Source organism: Castor canadensis, chromosome 7 (assembly GCF_047511655.1).
Source record: "Castor canadensis chromosome 7, mCasCan1.hap1v2, whole genome shotgun sequence".
Lineage (NCBI taxonomy): Eukaryota > Metazoa > Chordata > Mammalia > Rodentia > Castoridae > Castor > Castor canadensis.
Genome location: NC_133392.1, coordinates 5751836 through 5768874, shown reverse-complemented (window position 1 = coordinate 5768874; position 17039 = coordinate 5751836). Strand labels below are relative to the sequence as shown.

General features: G+C 42.7%; 1 protein-coding gene across 2 annotated transcripts in view; it reads left to right on the top strand.

Annotated features, from left to right (window-relative positions):
- Dock1 (dedicator of cytokinesis 1) overlaps positions 1–17039 on the top strand; it is a 477546-nt gene that overhangs the window by 60550 nt on the left and 399957 nt on the right. For both annotated transcript variants that reach the window (XM_074078054.1, XM_020167338.2), the window contains exons 4-10: positions 2030–2085; positions 6039–6135; positions 8557–8705; positions 12758–12893; positions 13769–13926; positions 15306–15387; positions 15766–15901. In XM_074078054.1, coding sequence (XP_073934155.1) covers positions 2030–2085; positions 6039–6135; positions 8557–8705; positions 12758–12893; positions 13769–13926; positions 15306–15387; positions 15766–15901 — 814 coding nt within the window. The remainder of the gene's footprint in view (positions 1–2029; positions 2086–6038; positions 6136–8556; positions 8706–12757; positions 12894–13768; positions 13927–15305; positions 15388–15765; positions 15902–17039) is intronic.

Sequence of the window (17039 nt, the reverse complement as noted above, 5' to 3'; positions counted from 1 at the left end):
TTTGGATAGGATTGATTTCAACCAGGTGGAAGGTGACTCCTCCAAGGAAAGTTCTCATTTCACATTGATTTCTTCTTCTATAATCAAAGGTATATTTCTGCAGGGGAAACCCTGTTTCTTCTGGGAGAGCTACAGTTGAGGACTTTAATAATAAAGAGATTAGGGTTTTGAACTAACTCCCCCCTCCTTTCCTGTACTCCTACCCAGCACCACACAGGTAATTCATGCCTCAGGCGAGCTGTTTACTTTCCTTTGGTGCTTGTTTGGAATTTGGTCTCTGGTATTGCCTTCCTCAATCTGGGATCTCTCCTACTCCCCCAGGGCCTCCTGAACCGTACATAGTATTTCCTGCCCTGCACCAGGGTGCCTAGGCTTTGCATCTCACTGACACCACAGAGCTGGGAAGGAGTGTGGTTGTTTTCTACCTAGATCCTCATTGACAGATGAGTATAATAACTTAAGAAAACTAAAATACTGCTGACAGTTTCTAATCTTATATTGTTCTTGATAAATTAAATCAACTTTTGATGACATTCTTACCACTTTATAAGAGGGAAATGGTCAGGGACCATCATCAAAGAAAATGAAGCTTCCCAGGCAGTAGCAGAGGACACTCTTAAGTGCTCTCTGAGCATCCTCTGTATGAACATTTACAAATGTGCACATGATCTGGGCTGGTCCCTCGTGCCCTAGCTGAAGTTGTTCATTTCAGAACTCCAGGTGTGTTCAGTCTGTGCAGCCTCTTTCCCTCCTCTGCCTGATGACTCTGAGTGGGCTTGCTGCGGGGAGGGGATCTCTTCCTGTGGACCTGGAAGGGCTGGAAAGGCTTGATTGTTTTTCTAACCCCATCCATGCACATACCCACTGGCATCATGGAAAGATGTCCCCTGCTTGCCTGCAGGTCATCCTGCAATTTGGACTTGTCTGGGATACTTGGGACCTGAATGGAGTAACCGTGTGTTGAGTCTCTTGGGTCTTCTTTATTATTGCTCAGTCTCTGACTTCCTGCCAGACCCCTTTCCTCCCTGTGATCATATTTGTATACATGCAAAGCAGCCACTTCTTGGTAGGTAGGAGGAACAGGGATCTCTGGGGCCCACTAGCTCTTGAGTCTTCTCTGAGCCTCATGACCTTGCAGGCATGAGTAGCAGTCTGGTGTCTGGATCTCCTGTGCGGTTCCTTCAAGGCAGATACCTGGGGAACCCAGTCAGGAGCTTCTCTTCCCACAACCAGTGCTTCAGAACCACAGGGCTCTTACTGGATTTCTGCTGCATGCATTAGATCTCATGCATGACGTGGTTGGTGGTTTGTGCTGACCAAGACTCCAGCCAGGAGCTCACTCTGTGCTCACCTATGTTTCACTCCTGTGAGGACATCCCATTGCATGACTCAATAAAAGTCTTCCTGGCACTTCACAGACTATGTTTGATGTTGAGCATCCTGTTGAGGAACTTTGTCTTCCTTGGACATGGTTCATTTGGGACATGCGGGGCACTCTATATCCTTAAGGCAGTTCTTCGCCCTCCAGTATTACTGATTGAGTGAAATTCATCCCACCTTTCTGGATCTTACCATGGCCCCTGTGTGGAGCACAGTGCAGTCATCAGTGGACAAATGATTGTTAAACCAACTTTTGATGACAGTCCTACCATTTTGCAAGGGAGAAACCATCATCAAAATTCTGTTTTTGGCATCAGATATCCTTTGATGTGCCTGTGCCAAGGTCGACAGTGGAACCGAAGGTGGCCTATGGAGAAGATGAGGAGTTTCCTGTGTCTTTGTGGAATTGTTCTTTTCAAGCATGTCTCTGTTTTCTTCTAAGACATCTGCAGAGTCTGAAATACAAGCTGATTGTGTTGTCTTTAATACTTTGTGTTTTCTTTGCTGTGTTCATATGAGGCTTTAACATAAGCCTTATAAAAATTAGTGTTGTTCCAGCCACCCCTGTCCCCATCTTTGTGGGGTGATTGTTTGATTTTCCATTAGTATTCATATTGATAATAAAAATTATCTTTTTTTTCCCCCTAAGGGTATATTTCCTGCTTCATATATTCATCTTAAAGAAGCGATAGTTGAAGGCAAAGGGTGAGTCTGGTCTTGATGTTTACTTGAAGAATTGCAATGACTATACTTTCTGTGGCTTCCAAAGTAAGGTAGGGCAATATTGGGGGTTAAGATTATAGGTGTGATTGACCATGTGGTTCAGGACCTTTGGGAAAGGAAAAGGGAATTGTAATTCAGAGTTGTGTATGACATGGCTTTGATCCTTTAAAGAGTCTGAGGTCAGCACTATAATTGTAGTCATTCTCCTTGAACTTGAGGTCAGTTTTGGAAAGTGTTGGTCTTAGTGCTCTACTTGCTTTGTGAGCTACTCCATTTGGTAGATAACTCACAGACCACCCCCTCCCCCAGCTCCAAGTCCATTTTTTTGGAAGACTTGTCATGCTGTGATACAAATAGAGGTTGGGGGAAGTAACAGTTGTTAAATTGGGGCACATGTGAGTTTACATCTGATCTAATTGTGGTGTATACTTCCTTGAGGTCATCAGACTGATGTAGAAGATCATTAAAAGGACATTTGTAGAACTGGAACCCTTTAGGCAGAATGGCAGATGAATAGCCAGGTGTGAACTTGGGAGAAGGGACATTAAAGTGCTTTCTTTTTTGGTCTCTGCTCCATCTTCACACTCAGTTAAATATGTAAATTGTAAAATTACTAGTCGTATGATTACTGCATAATGACATCTCTTTGGCTGATTACAAAATTGCCTTTCCAAGCACTGTACTTTTAACCTATGAAAAGGACTGTTGGGTTCTGGAGTTCCATGATGCATAATTAAGATGAGGAAAATAATTTAGAGACATTGGTGGTGATGACCTGCGTGATGGTGATTTTTTTTCAGACAGATACAATGTTTTGTATGCACAGTTCTAAGTGGAAGAAAAAGAAAGGGAGGTTTTGAAAGTTTTGCCCCTTTACAGAAATAACTGAATAAAGTGTGCATTTGAGGTACTTAGTATGTCTGGGTCAGAATCCTTATTCAAGTCAGCTTGCCTATGACTATTATTTTTTCAAAAGCATTTATATATACATATATAATATATACGTATAGAATATATGTGTAATGTATTAATGAAGCCTAATAATAAAGTGAACACAAATTACCTTGATTCTTAGTAAGTAGAGCCACAGGCAGGTGGGAGGGGCACATTTGCTTCTTGCTCCTGGGTCTTTAGGTATAAGGTCCCTGGTGTAGGTGAGTGAGCAGATCCAGGGTGAAGGGAGCAGTGTAGGAACAGTTGCCATGCTGATGCTCTGGGCTCACAGCTATTGCTCCCCGTGTATCTGACCTAGCCCTGAGGACTGCTCCCACCCAACCTGGCTGCCCACAGCTTCTGCCTCTAAAGGGTCTCCTGCCCTTGGACCCGACAGGTGACCTCACCTTCCTTTTCTCCAGATGCTGTGGACGTCCACTTTCTTTCTTGGTCTTTCCTCCTGTCTAGTGCCTGCATGGCCACTCTTTTGCCCCACCCCCATTGCCTCAGTTCTCTAGGGTCATTATCCCGTCCCTCTTGCAGGCTCTCTCTCTCTCTTGCTTTCTCATGATCTTTATAGGTTCCATGTTCTCTTTCTTACATGAGCTTTCTCCTCTGTGTTCTTCCTCTTACATGATACCATCTCTGTCCTCCCTCAGGGCACTGCCATCTTGCAGAGATCCCCAGTGACTGTTGCATGTCGTTGAATACAGATTGTGTGCCTTTTCTCCCACACAACAGTACTTCCCATTTTGTCCTCTCTGCTGTCCTGACAGGTGACCCAAGCTTCCTCATGTCCAGGCGTAGCAGTGTTGCCTGCAGTATTGGACATTGCTCACCCCCTCTTCACATGAAGCCCCTTGTTAGCACTGGGGCTGTCACATCCTCTTGCTGCTGTTAGTGACCCACTGCCAGCTGCTTCACCCTCCTTTTTACCTGTTCAGTGCTGTCAGGTGCTGCCCTTTGCCTTCTCTGATTTCTCTGCTGCCTCTCCCTTGGGACTTGGCCTCTCTGCTCCCACAGCTTGTGCTTGTTCCCTTCCATGGGAAGCATACCAGTCAGGATCTTCAGCCTTGACCTATTTCTGGGTGTTTCCTACAATTGTGTAGGAACATGTGACTGTTAACAACCACTGTTATTGACTGAGCATCTGCTCTGCCCTCAAAGTCATTCCTTTTTTTTTTTTAAAGCTGTATTTTTTAAATTGGTAAATAAAAATTGTGTACACTTATGGTGTACAATGAGATGTTTTCAAAGATGTCTACCTTGTGGAATGGCTAAGTCAATCTAATTAACATAGTCACTACCTCATAGTCTTATTTATTTGTGGTGAGGACATTTAAAATCTACTTTTTTAACCATTTTCAAGTGTTCAGTACATTGTTACCAACTGTAGTTACCATGTTGTGCAAGAGAGCCCTTGAACTTATTCCTTCTGTCTAACAGAAAGTTTGTATCCTTTCACCGGCACCCTATCCCTACCATGTCCCATTCATTCCTACAGATGTTTTGTTTTGCCATGGCTGTCTTTCCTTTAGTGTTACCCATAGCCTATGAGGTAGACATTGTCAGGGTTATATATTACTGATCCCTGGCAGGTAAAGCAGAATTACATTGGTACCAATGTTTGTCCTAGGGGTCCCATCCTGCCAATGTTGCGGGGTGGGGGGGAGGTGAACAGGCATCAGAACTGAGATCAGGACAGGGCATAGGAATTGAAGCCCTGCTCACCTGGGTGAAGTGCATTCTAATTGAGCTCCATGCTTCCGTAGCCAGTGAGAAATGTCTTCCCCATTCAGCATGACCTTCGGGGTCATGGAGGGGTCTCCCTGGGAGGGGAGAGCATTCTCCCCAGCTGCTGATGAGTGGTCACGCTGCCTTGTAAGGTGACCAGACCCCAACGAACCACATCTGTGGCTACATACTTACCCAGAAACCTGGTAGCAGGGGACTTTTCAGCAGTCACCTTTCCCAGAGGGAGGTGTGTATCATAGTGGGGAAATGTAGCATAGTGGGGACTTGTAATAAACAGTTTTCCTTAGATGTTGAGTATTACCTTCATGACAGCATTCCTTCTCCATTGTCTCTTGTTTGGGGAACTCCCACCATCAGTAAGTCACCGCAAGCCTGAATCCCAACTATGAGCCCAAGTCGGGGGTTCCTCCCATAGGTAACCCAGGCCCCAGGTAGGGTGACCTATTGCAATGACTCTGGACCTACCACTCTGGCTGGGCTTCTGGTCTGTTCAGGACACACAGAGAGGACCCCTGAGGCCAGGTGGCCTAATGACACAAGCCAGAGATTCAGTCTCACAGATAGAGACTCAGTCTGATTGGAGCAGTGCCTGAGACGAGCATTGACCCCCACCAAACAATGACTGATTTGATTTATAAGCATGCATATATAGATAAAGAGTTCAAAACAATACAGGGGTTAAATCTTTTGGAGTTTATGGAAAGAAGAAGAGGGTGTTCAGTGTTGGGGCTGGCTAGAGGACCCATGGACACTATAAAGCTGTAACTTGTCTCCTGTTTCAGCAAGGATAACTCCTTCCTGCATTATCATAAAATGAGTTTTATGCATGATGGAAATACAAAAATAACCTTAACCCAAACCTGCATTTTAATGCCACGCAGACTGGGTGAAATTTATGGCATCTCTAAGATAGATGGGTGCACGCATTGTGAATATACTTCCTCCTTCCCATATCTTAATGTTCCCAAGTCTTTTAATGACTATTATCTGACATCATGTTACCTTGATGGATGGGGTGGATGACTTACATGCAGGATAATGTATGAACACTCTCAAGATGTGTACAAATGTCGCTTGTCATTCTTAGACATGTATGTTTATGCGTGTGAACACAGCTATGTTTGTATATTTTCTTTCCATTTACTTAACTGTTGGACTTGATGGCCTGGGTGGGGAATTTATCACGTGCAGCAAACAGTGGTTACAGAAGCCATGGAATCAACAGCTCTCTCTTGCTTTCTTCCCAGGCAACATGAAACTGTCATCCCCGGTGACCTCCCACTCATACAGGAAGTCACCACCACACTCCGAGAGTGGTCCACCATCTGGAGGCAGCTCTATGTGGTAAGAAAACGGGATGTTCAATCAAAGCTTAAAAATAGAGCCATGTTTCTGGACCTTGCTTTTCCTTCCCTGGGGAACTCTGACAGGAGAGCTTCAGGGATGGGGTCTGGCACAGAGAGCAACATGGCCCTCAGTCTGGCTACTGTTGGGGGCTGTCTGCCCTTTGACCAGCATTGTGCTGGAATGCAGCTTGCTCACTGTAAGAAAGTGAGCGTTAGAGGAGAGGGCCTGTGTTGGAAAGGGGCATATGGTTGCTTTCAGGCTCCTAGATGACAGGATCAAGCAAGAGGTGTTGATGTCACTTCAGAGTTTATATTTTGAGCGTGAAAAGTAAAATCTACTTTTAAACAGAAGTAGGTACTTATTTATGGATGTAGTAGAGTGGTCATTTTTTGCCATTAATTGACTGTAGATAATACCTCTTATGGTTTGAGAAGAACTTCTAGCTGTGCTAGCGGTAGTTCAGGGAGTATTTTACATTCTGACGTGGTGTGCAATTGTCCGGGGCTTTTGGTCTTGGAAGAAGTCTTATTAATGCTGAGATGTTGGAGCTCTGACATCTTCCATTTCAGATTCCCTCAGGGCATTTCTTTGCTCATAAATTCATATTTGCAGAAGATTACCTTTTGTTAAGCCTGTATTTCTATTCAGAGTGTTGTTTCTCATATGCTAATGTTACAATAACCAAGCAAGGGCTGTGGAAGGAAGTGAGTGCGTTAATTTCTCGGGAGCAGACAACTTCCTAAAGCCCCACAGCTGCTCGTTGGGCAGGCTTGTTACTTTTGATTTTACTGTGGTTTCCCATAAATGCACAGTAATAAGCAGTTGCAGTAATTGTTCATCAAACGTACTCAAAATCCTAAAAGCATAAAGTTAGCCATGAATGTTTTGTGTAAATCTGAGCAAATTCATAGTCGCTATTTCATGTTCAACTTAGCAATTTTTAAACAAAAATATGGCAACAAAACAAACAGGAGTTGGTACTGACTACTATGTGAGTGGACATAGTTTTAGTCCTCCTGTCCTTCGGTGGGAGTTCCTAGCTATACCTGTTTTCCTCCTACAAACCCTAAGTTTGCCTCTGACAGACTTACATTGCATAAAGCCAAGCCAGAGGTGGTTATAATGGCCTTACATGCATTCTTTGCTTGCTGTGTGGTTGTAGTCAAGTCAACAAAATACTAAGGGTTTCAGATATTTTACATGGCTTTCGGAAAATAAACACAGAAAATTAGTAAGAGGAAAAGGAACATGATTTTGCAATACATCATTAATTTTAACTGCTTAATTTTTATTTAAGAAATTGAAATTAGGGTACTCTTATAAATAGCCCTTGGCCTGTAAACTAACTCATCAGGGTGCTATGGGATGTGTTGAAGGAGCTCTTAGAAACTCCCAGACAGAGGCATCTCTAATAGTGGTTCAGATCTGTGGATCAGAAAGCATTTTAAAAAACAGCAATGGCTATCCTTAAATTTTTAAAAGGGTCTGTGGTGATTAAAGTATTACCAAATTAAGTTCCACTTAGATTTTTTTTTTTTTTTTTGGGCAGTGCTGGGGATTGAATTTAGAGTCTCGAGTGGTACCCTTTAAGCCACAACCCAGTCCTTTTAGTTTGTTTTTCAGATAGGGCCTTGAGCTGCCCTGGGCAACTGCTGACCTCTTACCCCGCCTTCCTGTAGGTGAGATTACAGGTGTGCACCATCCTGTCTGTCTGGCCCCCACCTAGATTTCTTTCTGTGGGAGGAACTGCAGGTAGCTAGTCTCTAATCTCTTTGATGAACCCTGCTCCTTCAGTTGCAAAACTGTTGCTTTTCTTTGTACCAGGAATCCTGTCAGAATATATAGAAGGTGGTAAGAAGTGAGAATTTTGTGTCTTTGTTGCATTTCTCTTTTGGCATAAAAGTGTAAGTTCCTGTAGACTGTGACTTGGTATCTTGCAAATTTCTGTGTGTGCTGTGGATGGCCTTCTGTATGGTCAGCCAGAGGGTACAGTCTCTCAGGGTGTTCTGAAGACTGTTGACAAGTGAGCAGGCAGGCAGGACTTTCAGTTGAGACTAATTCAAAGGGCGTTTTAAGCCTTGCATGCTAGAAACTCAAGGTCAGGCTTGAGGCTCAAAGTTTGCCTTCTGCTGTGCTCAACTTCTCAATTCAGTGCTTGGGAACAGTCACACACTTGGGAATGTTGGATGCATTCTTGGGTCTGTGCATTACTTCTTAGTCTTTTAGTGTCTCGTAGGAACGAAATTCTATGTAATGTGCTCTATTGTATGCTAAAATTAGGTTTTAATTTGACATTAACCAAATCCCATGGTATAGTGTGTACTCCACATGTGTATTAGAAGAAAAATCCATTCAATATGATCTCCACATGCTATTTCATTAGCAAAACTTTACAATCACCATTTCTTTCCTGTGTAGCAAGATAACAGGGATATGTTTCGAAGTGTACGACACATGATCTATGACCTTATTGAGTGGCGCTCACAGATTCTGTCTGGAACTCTGCCCCAGGATGAGCTCAAAGAACTGAAGAAGAAGGTCACAGCCAAAATTGATTATGGAAACAGGTTTGTTTATTTAAAAGATGATTTCATGCTTAAATTACCCAATATAATAACATAGCCGTAAGCCTGGAGAACATTGCAATTACATTTTATCATAAAATCAAATTTCTAACATCAAAACAATGGCACAGTTTTCATTTCCAAAAGGATGAGGTATTTTCTAGTGGATTCTGAAAATCAGGATCAGGGGTTTACTGAGTCATCCATGACACCTGTTCTCAGGGTGGTTGAGGTCAAGAGTGGAAGGCAAGACAGCCTGTCATTTTCACTGTTTCCAGTGGACCCACAGTGATCAAACCCTAAAGAACTTGTACCTTTTACTCACTGCGTTTGACTTTGAGTCCAGATGTGCAGTAACCAGCAGTAGGTTTCTTTCCATGACTCCCTCAGTTCTGAGAGCTAAATGCATGTCACAGGTCACCATAAAACTTGTTCCCTGGGTAGGTATGCCAGGCTTTACAAACAGAAACACAGCCCTAACTAAGTTTAAATTTACAGACTTGTAAGTAAGTCTCTTGCAAACGTTGTTCCTATCCTCAGCAGGCTTATCATCCCTTCCCCTCTCCTTCCCGCTCTGCTTGCACGCCTTTAGCTTGTTCTCTACTCGTCCTAGTATTAGCAAGCGCCTTTGGATGCTGCCAGGTAAAGAGTCGCTCAACCTTAATTCTGCCAGGTCTGTAACCAGAACAAGGTCCTTTCCCACCTGGTCGCTGGGTGTTCTTATGATTTCAGTATCAGAGCTGCAAGAAGGGTTAAAAACAGTCTGGTCACGTGGGTCCCAAAGGCTTTTCTACATCAGACTCACTTGGAGAGGTTTTAAAATACAGAATCCTGGGACCCGCTCCTTAAGACTGTAACAGAATTCTAATATAATTTTGTTTTATGGTAATCCCTATTTTCACACTTGAGTGTGAAAAGTTCCTTAAAGTCACATCATAAGCAGAATGTAGGCTTTGGGTTTAGAATGTGGTAGAAGGTTATTGTTGTTTTTCCCCAAAAGGCAGAGATTTTTGTGTGTAGGATACTAGATATTGTTGCAGTAAGACCCATTAGAAGACCATGTTTTAGAGCTCTGTTTTTCTTTTTTTTTTTTCTATTGGAGCATTGTATTTTTAACTTCTGTTCAGAGAGCGCCTGCTTAATTTGGCTGCTAGAAGCTACCTAAGTACATTATGTAATGGAACAATCTAGTTAAGAAAGAGTTTCCAAATTTTAGTTACTACTTTGATAGGAAATATAATCCTTAATAAGAAACTTTTTTTTTTATGCTTGAGGACCTCAAGGCTGCTGCTTTATTTCTCTAAAGCCCAATGCTCTGTGTATATCTTCCTAATTCCTCATTTAGAAAATGAAGTACAAAATAAAATCACAGTGTTGACCGTTTGATTTAAGATGGGTGAGTTTAATAAGGACTGGGTGCACTGTATCTTTTTCATTCATCATGTAGGTGTTTTTACCTTTATTTGTTGACCTGGTGGAGAGTTGGCTTGGGGAGTCATTTGAGAATGTGGTGAAGGTCAAAATGGTGTCTTTGAAAAGATGCTCCCATACAATACACACACAGCTGCAGGCACAGACACACATAGAAGTGCACATATGCATACAGATGCACCCAGAGCCACAGGTACGCAAGGGAACACACACAACACAGCATTTCAGGAGGGTTCCAGCCCCTTCCTCATAGACCTTTAGCCTTCCCTGGGATCAGATCACCTTGCTGTGTGAGATCCTTCCCACCAGAAACTCACTCCGGATTCAGAACCAGCGGTGCACTGATTACTGAGAGCAGGGTGTAGTATGGTTGGTGCAACAAGCCACCTTATGTGATGTGACAGCTTTTAGTTGGCATTCTGAGAAAAGCAAGGGTCTGACACCAAGTCCAGGCTCTGGCTTCTCTAAGTGTTTACTGCTGGACAAGGTAAATAATTTTACTGAACTAGGTTTCCCCTTGTGAAGTGGGTCTGAGCAGGTCTCCTGGCAGTATTGAGGTGATGATTCCCTGGCAGAATGTACATGCAGGCTGGCAGAGGGCCTCATATCTTTCTCGAGAGGGTCTGATTCTGTGTGACCTACAGGACCTTGTGATTGAGCCTCTAGGAGACAGATGCTTTGTGGCAGGATTCACACCAGAGCTGACGCCTTTGAAACAATACTGACCCTATCCACACAGCACTGACCCACCCACACCAATGCTGACCCCATCCACACAATACTGACTCTGCCCATATAGCACTGACCTGTCCATACCTGAAATGGCCCCACCCACACAGTACCTACCTGACCATATAACATTGACCACACTTATACACTACTGACCCCTCACACCAATGCTGACCCCACCCATACAGTACAGACTCTGCCTCTGTCCATATCAGAACTGGCCCCACCCACTCAGCACCTACCTGCCCACACAACAATGACCACACTCACATATTATATTACTGACCCACCAATACCAATGTTGACCCCAACCACACAGCACTGACTCACCCATACACTGACCAACGCCCACAACATTGACCCCTCACCTATATAGTTCTGGCTACAAGATGCAGAGTGAGGGCTGAGATGAGGGACAAGCTATGGCTTATTAATGAAACATGTAACAAAGACAACTAATGAGATTTCCAGGTATTTTTATAAAATGTCTCTGTTCCTCTGAGGCACCCCATAAACGTTGAAACTACTGAGGTTGATTTCATGCCATGCTAAAGCCTCTATTTGTTAAAATGCCTATTTACCCTCATGCTGATGGCAGGCCAGGTTGGTCCTGTCTCATCATCAGTAGACATAAAGAGAAAAATGAGGCTTTTGCAGTTGCATTCCAAATGGTGTCACGGCCTAGCCTAACACTAAAAAGCAAACACATCTGGCCTGTCTTGAGTCTCACCTCTAGCTTTAAGGCAGGTGACCTAAGAGAAACCTGTTAGCTTGTCTGATGGAGTATTTATTGGTGATTCAGCTTTCCGCTTAAACTGGTAACTGTTAAAAATGATCTTGGTCTGCAATTTAGTCTTTCTAAAGAGTTTCTTTTCTGTGTCATATGATTTTGAAAAAAGGGCTTGTTCCTATAGACTTGTTAATAGCAAGAATATAATCCCAGTGGCAGGGCAGGGTCTGAGGCAGCTAGGGTTAATTTCATGTCCTAAGACCTGTGTGTTACATTACAAAGACAACCAGAGCACACTGGCATACCACAACTCTTGATATCCTTCATTCTATTTAATTCCCTTTGTTTGTTGTTTAAAATAAGAAAATTCAGTAAAAATCACATAATGGTTTTATTGGATTCAGAGAATCAGAGCGAGTTTTGTCAAAGGATATTTCAAGAAGTAGAGTGGACAGATTTATTTGCCAGATGTTGTCTGTATTTTAGGTTGAGGTTGGCCACTACAGTTAGCCATCTGGCCAGGAAGTTGTTTAGTGTTATTGTGGATAGCATCCATATGTTCTGCGTTCAAACACAATAGAACATCTTCATTGCAAGTCTTTGGCGGTGGCTTAATGTAGGGATTAGTACTGACTCTAGGCAGAAGGGAAGTCATCCTGGGGATCCTGCCAGAGCCCAGAGAGTGAATAGGGTGGTAGGCATATCTCTGCTCCAGTTCTCTCTCCTCCTCTGCCTCTGCCATCCAATGATGCTCTCACAGCCGCCGTTTTTAATGTGTTTGGGCACGTGATATACATGTGATGGCAGGTGTAGATGGACATGTACATGCGCATGTCATACATATGTGCAATAGTGAGCTTTGGCTGTACTTTCCATAGCAATTAGCCATGTGCATTTCACTTGTAGACCTGTAAACTTTCTCATTGTAAGACAAAGTCATTATTGCAATGGAAGTAAAAATTGAGGAATTTGTTTTTTTAATTTCCCCAAGGTGACACATTTTGAGTTAAAGAAAGTGACCTCACAGGATTCTGTCTCTGGTATTTGTGGATGAGCCAATGTTCTGTGATGTTTTCTTCTGCTAAGTGGCGGGGCTGAAGTTGTGCTGGGGGAATTCAAATCCCTGGGTTTGTGTCCCTGAAGCTCTGAGTTCTCATTGTTCTAGAATTCTTGATTTGGACCTGGTGGTGAGAGATGAAGATGGGAACATTTTGGATCCAGAGCTAACTAGTACAATTAGTCTCTTCCGAGCTCATGAAATAGCTTCTAAACAAGTGGAAGAAAGATTACAAGAAGAAAAAGTAAGTCCCCTCTGTAATCGGCTTTCACATGTGGACTGCCTTTCTCAGTGACCACTTTCAACATTAGTAAAATATCAAGGGACTCCAGAATTTGCACTGAAGAAGAACCTGAGAAGTTACAAGCTCACAGTGTGTTTCGGACACTGATGGGTGGGCTGGAGTCTGGTGGCAAAGCCTGCTGCTGATGGCATGAGAGAATTTCATCCCCCAGGGGAGCATGCAGCACAGGTCTTCGTGGTAGAAGACACGATCTTGATGACCTTCCCTGTGTTCTCATCGGTCAAATGGGAGACAATGGTTGATTCTGCATTTCCTCTCCCAGTAGAAGGGGTGACATAGTCTAAGGTTGATGGGGCAGAAAATACAGGACTGATCTTTTCCTCTATGTCCTGCTAGCGGTATCGTGTATAGTAGACATTCAGAAGTCCACGATTTGATTGAGCCATCTTTTAATTCAGCAAGTATTAATTGGATATCTTCTATGAGTACTGAGGATATAATGAAGAATGAGACAAAGATGTCCTTGAAGGATTTATTCTAATGAGGGAACCAAAAATTAAAATAAGAAACTACCCCTACAATCATTGTTTCAATCTGTTGATGGGAAGCCTGCAAGTTCTGTGTCTCTGAAATACTCAGCCTAAGCTGATTCAGGATGGTGACTACTGCTTAGGGCACCGTGTTTTCAATGAGGTGGATGTGTGAGAATGTGTAGCGGGGCCAGGGGAATGACAGCAGAAATGGCATTGTTCAGTTAAGCCAACTAGTTGTGCATCTTCTTCTGTTCTCTTGGGGATAAAAACAGGCGAGGGTGATCAATGAGTATTGCTAATGTTGATTTTTTTGCTCTGCTCCATCCCCTCTTCCCCATTTAGTCTCAAAAGCAGAACATGGATATTAACAGGCAGGCTAAGTTTGCTGCCACCCCTTCTCTGGCCTTGTTTGTCAACCTCAAAAATGTGGTTTGCAAAATCGGAGAGGATGCTGAAGTGCTCATGTCTCTTTACGACCCTGCAGAGTCCAAGTTCATCAGGTAGGCTTCTTCCTTGGCTCCTTGGTTAGGCTTACGCAAATGGCGCCAGAACTACCCACATGTCCACCCTTCTGAGGGCCCTGGGGAAGGCTGGGCTGTCAGACACCAGCCGGAGTGGCACTGCCAGGTGCTGTCTGCACTGTGGGGGGCAGACCTTGGGCTCTAGGTGTGATGAATGAGTTTTCTTCCAAGCATATACTGTTTGCTTATAGATTTACAGTAGTTACAGGAACACCCAGATGAAGGTTGAAGAAATACATTGTTTCTAGACCCCCTCCAAATGTCACCTTTTCCCTTTTTAAACTTTTGGTTTTTGAGTGTCATTGCTATAACTTATTTCCTATTGTTGTTTCTCCAAGTTGATTGCTGGACTATAGTGTCTGCCACATACAGACTCATAATTAATATCCATTGAATGGAAATATTGTAAATCCATTGTCTGGGTTTAGCATTCAATGTAAATTATGACTTAACTGTATGTGAAGTATGTGTGTTTCTCCTGTGTGCTAAAACTTCAATCTCTTCACTGGTACTATTCAAAATTGAAAAACTTAGTGTATGACTGAAGCAGAATAAATGGGTGAATTTATTCTCACTTTGGATAAGGACTTTATTTCCTTTTGACCTAGGATCAGTTCATATTTGGCTTTATGCTCTGAATTAAACATACATTGTGTTGAATCTTACGCTGTTGTTTATCTAAATTGACGAGGCTTTTCAAATTATAAACTTTGAAATATCATTGGCAACTGTTCCATTACAATTATAGCCAAAGATGTCTCAAGTGAAAACCTGCTAAACTGTGTGTGTGTATGTATGTTTGTGAGTGTATGTGTATATATGTGTGCATGTATGTGCATGTGTGTGCATGTGTGTGCCTGTGTGTGAGAGTGGTGTGTATGTATGTATGTGTGTGTATGTGTGTGACTGTATTATGTATGTTATGTGTATGTGTGTATGTTTATGTGCACATGTGTGTATGTGTGTATGTGTATATGTGTGTGTGTGTGCATGTGTGTATATATGTGTATGTATATATATATGTGTGTGACCATGTATTATTTATGTTATGTGTATGTGTATGTGTGCATGTGTGTGTATGTGTGTGCATGTATATGTGTGACCATGTATTATGTATGTTATGTGTACGTGTGTATGTATATGTGTGTGAGTGTATGTGTGCATGTGTGTGTATGTGCATACAGCACACAGTCGTGGGTGAGGTACTGTAATTCATATTGTTGATATTTTTAGGCACGTAGTTTATAAACTTGTGGTAGTATACCCCATAGTATTAATTACCAGACCACGTGGATGCACATTTTGGCACCCTGTTGTATTTGGAAAATTAATTTGCTTTTATTTCTTTTTTTTTCAAGTGAAAACTACCTGGTTCGCTGGTCAAGTTCAGGATTACCTAAAGATATAGACAGATTACATAATCTGCGAGCTGTTTTTACTGTAAGTGCACCCACAGATGTTCAGTTGTGCTACTCACTTGCTCTAACAGCCTTTTTAGTGACTTTCCTTCCGCACCAGTTTATGGGGCCCTGGGATGTCTGCAATAAGTTATTGTAGGAAGCATGTAGTGCCTTCCAGAAATCTGAGTCTCTAGCTTCCTGTAAAACTCACTGTGACAAAGATTTACCCTTAAGCTTGTATCTTAAGTTCACGTAACTGACTGTTGTTATGCAGTTCCCTGTTGTCATGGGAATAACATTAAACGCTATAACCTTGTTTGAGGAAGAATCTCAATCCGTGTTTTTCACTGTCATTTTGTATTATACTTGCATTGAAAATTGGTTCTGTACAATAATTTATGGAAATTAATCTTTCTAGGACCTTGGAAGCAAAGACCTGAAAAGGGACAAAATCAGTTTTGTCTGTCAGATTGTCCGAGTAGGTCGCATGGAGCTGAGGGACAGCAACACAAGGAAACTGACCTCGGGCTTGCGGCGACCTTTTGGCGTGGCTGGTAATCCATTTCCTTCCTTTTCCTTGAGAGTTTCAGAGCATCACCTTGACTTTGAATAAGAGCTGCTGTTGAATATTGGACAGTGGGCAACTTTGATTTATAAGCTTTTCTGGTGGAGAGAAAAAAATGTATTAGTTCTTTTCTGTGTAGTTCCAAGTGAACCTGCTAAGCTGAGGATGCCTTGGTCCACAAGCTTCAGATGTAAATCATACATTAGGTTTGAAAGCATATCACATCTTTTCCCAGGAGAGACCTTGACCCATTTCTCAGCCTGGAGGAAGCCAGACATTGGAGGGTTTCAGGCTCACTGGATTTGGCTGTTGATTTAGGAGTGAATGGGCACAGAATGGTGAGGAAGAAGAGAGAGAGCAGAGGGAAGTAAAGAGGACATAGCTGATCATGGGCTTTTTTATCCTTCATATCTCTGCTTGGTTATTTTTGGTGACAGCACAAGAAAAGTGAGAGTCTAGTTATCTCTGTGCAAGAAAGAAAAGTGTCCACAGGAAGTTCGGATTAGTTGACCACTCTCACTGTCACTTTCTTTCTTAGTAATTTTGGCATAGGGTTTTCTGACCATTTGTGGTTGCTGTGAAATTTTGTCACTCAGTTCTCTAATTCTTGTCCTTTCTATGATTTTTGCAATTTTTTTTTTTTTTTTTTTTTGGCTGTTGTAGGGATTGAACTCAGGGCCTTGTGTTTGCTAGGCAGATGTCCTACCACTCTGCCTGTTGAGGAAAATTCTTGATTCTTCATACCTAACTGAATTTCTTGTATGAACAGTGGTGGAGGACCTTGGCTACCAGGAAGCTTAGAACTTAGGTTTTCCTCCCACTTTTAAATAGGCTTTATTTTTAGAGAAGTTTTAGATTCAGGCAGAACTTGGAAGTAAATACAATTGGTTTTCATACTCCTCTGTGCCCTAGACCTGGACATGTTAACTAGCAGTAGTTGTAGCTTATTGCTGTCTTCACTCATGCCTACCAGGTGTTTGCCTACAGGGCTCCTTAGCACTCCTGGACGGTGAAGTCCCTTTCAGCCCTGGGTCCCGGCACTGAGCCTACATGGTTATTATCCATGGCTCAGTTTTCCAAGACTTGCCTCGCTGAAGACTATGTAAGGATCTAAACATTTTGCTCAT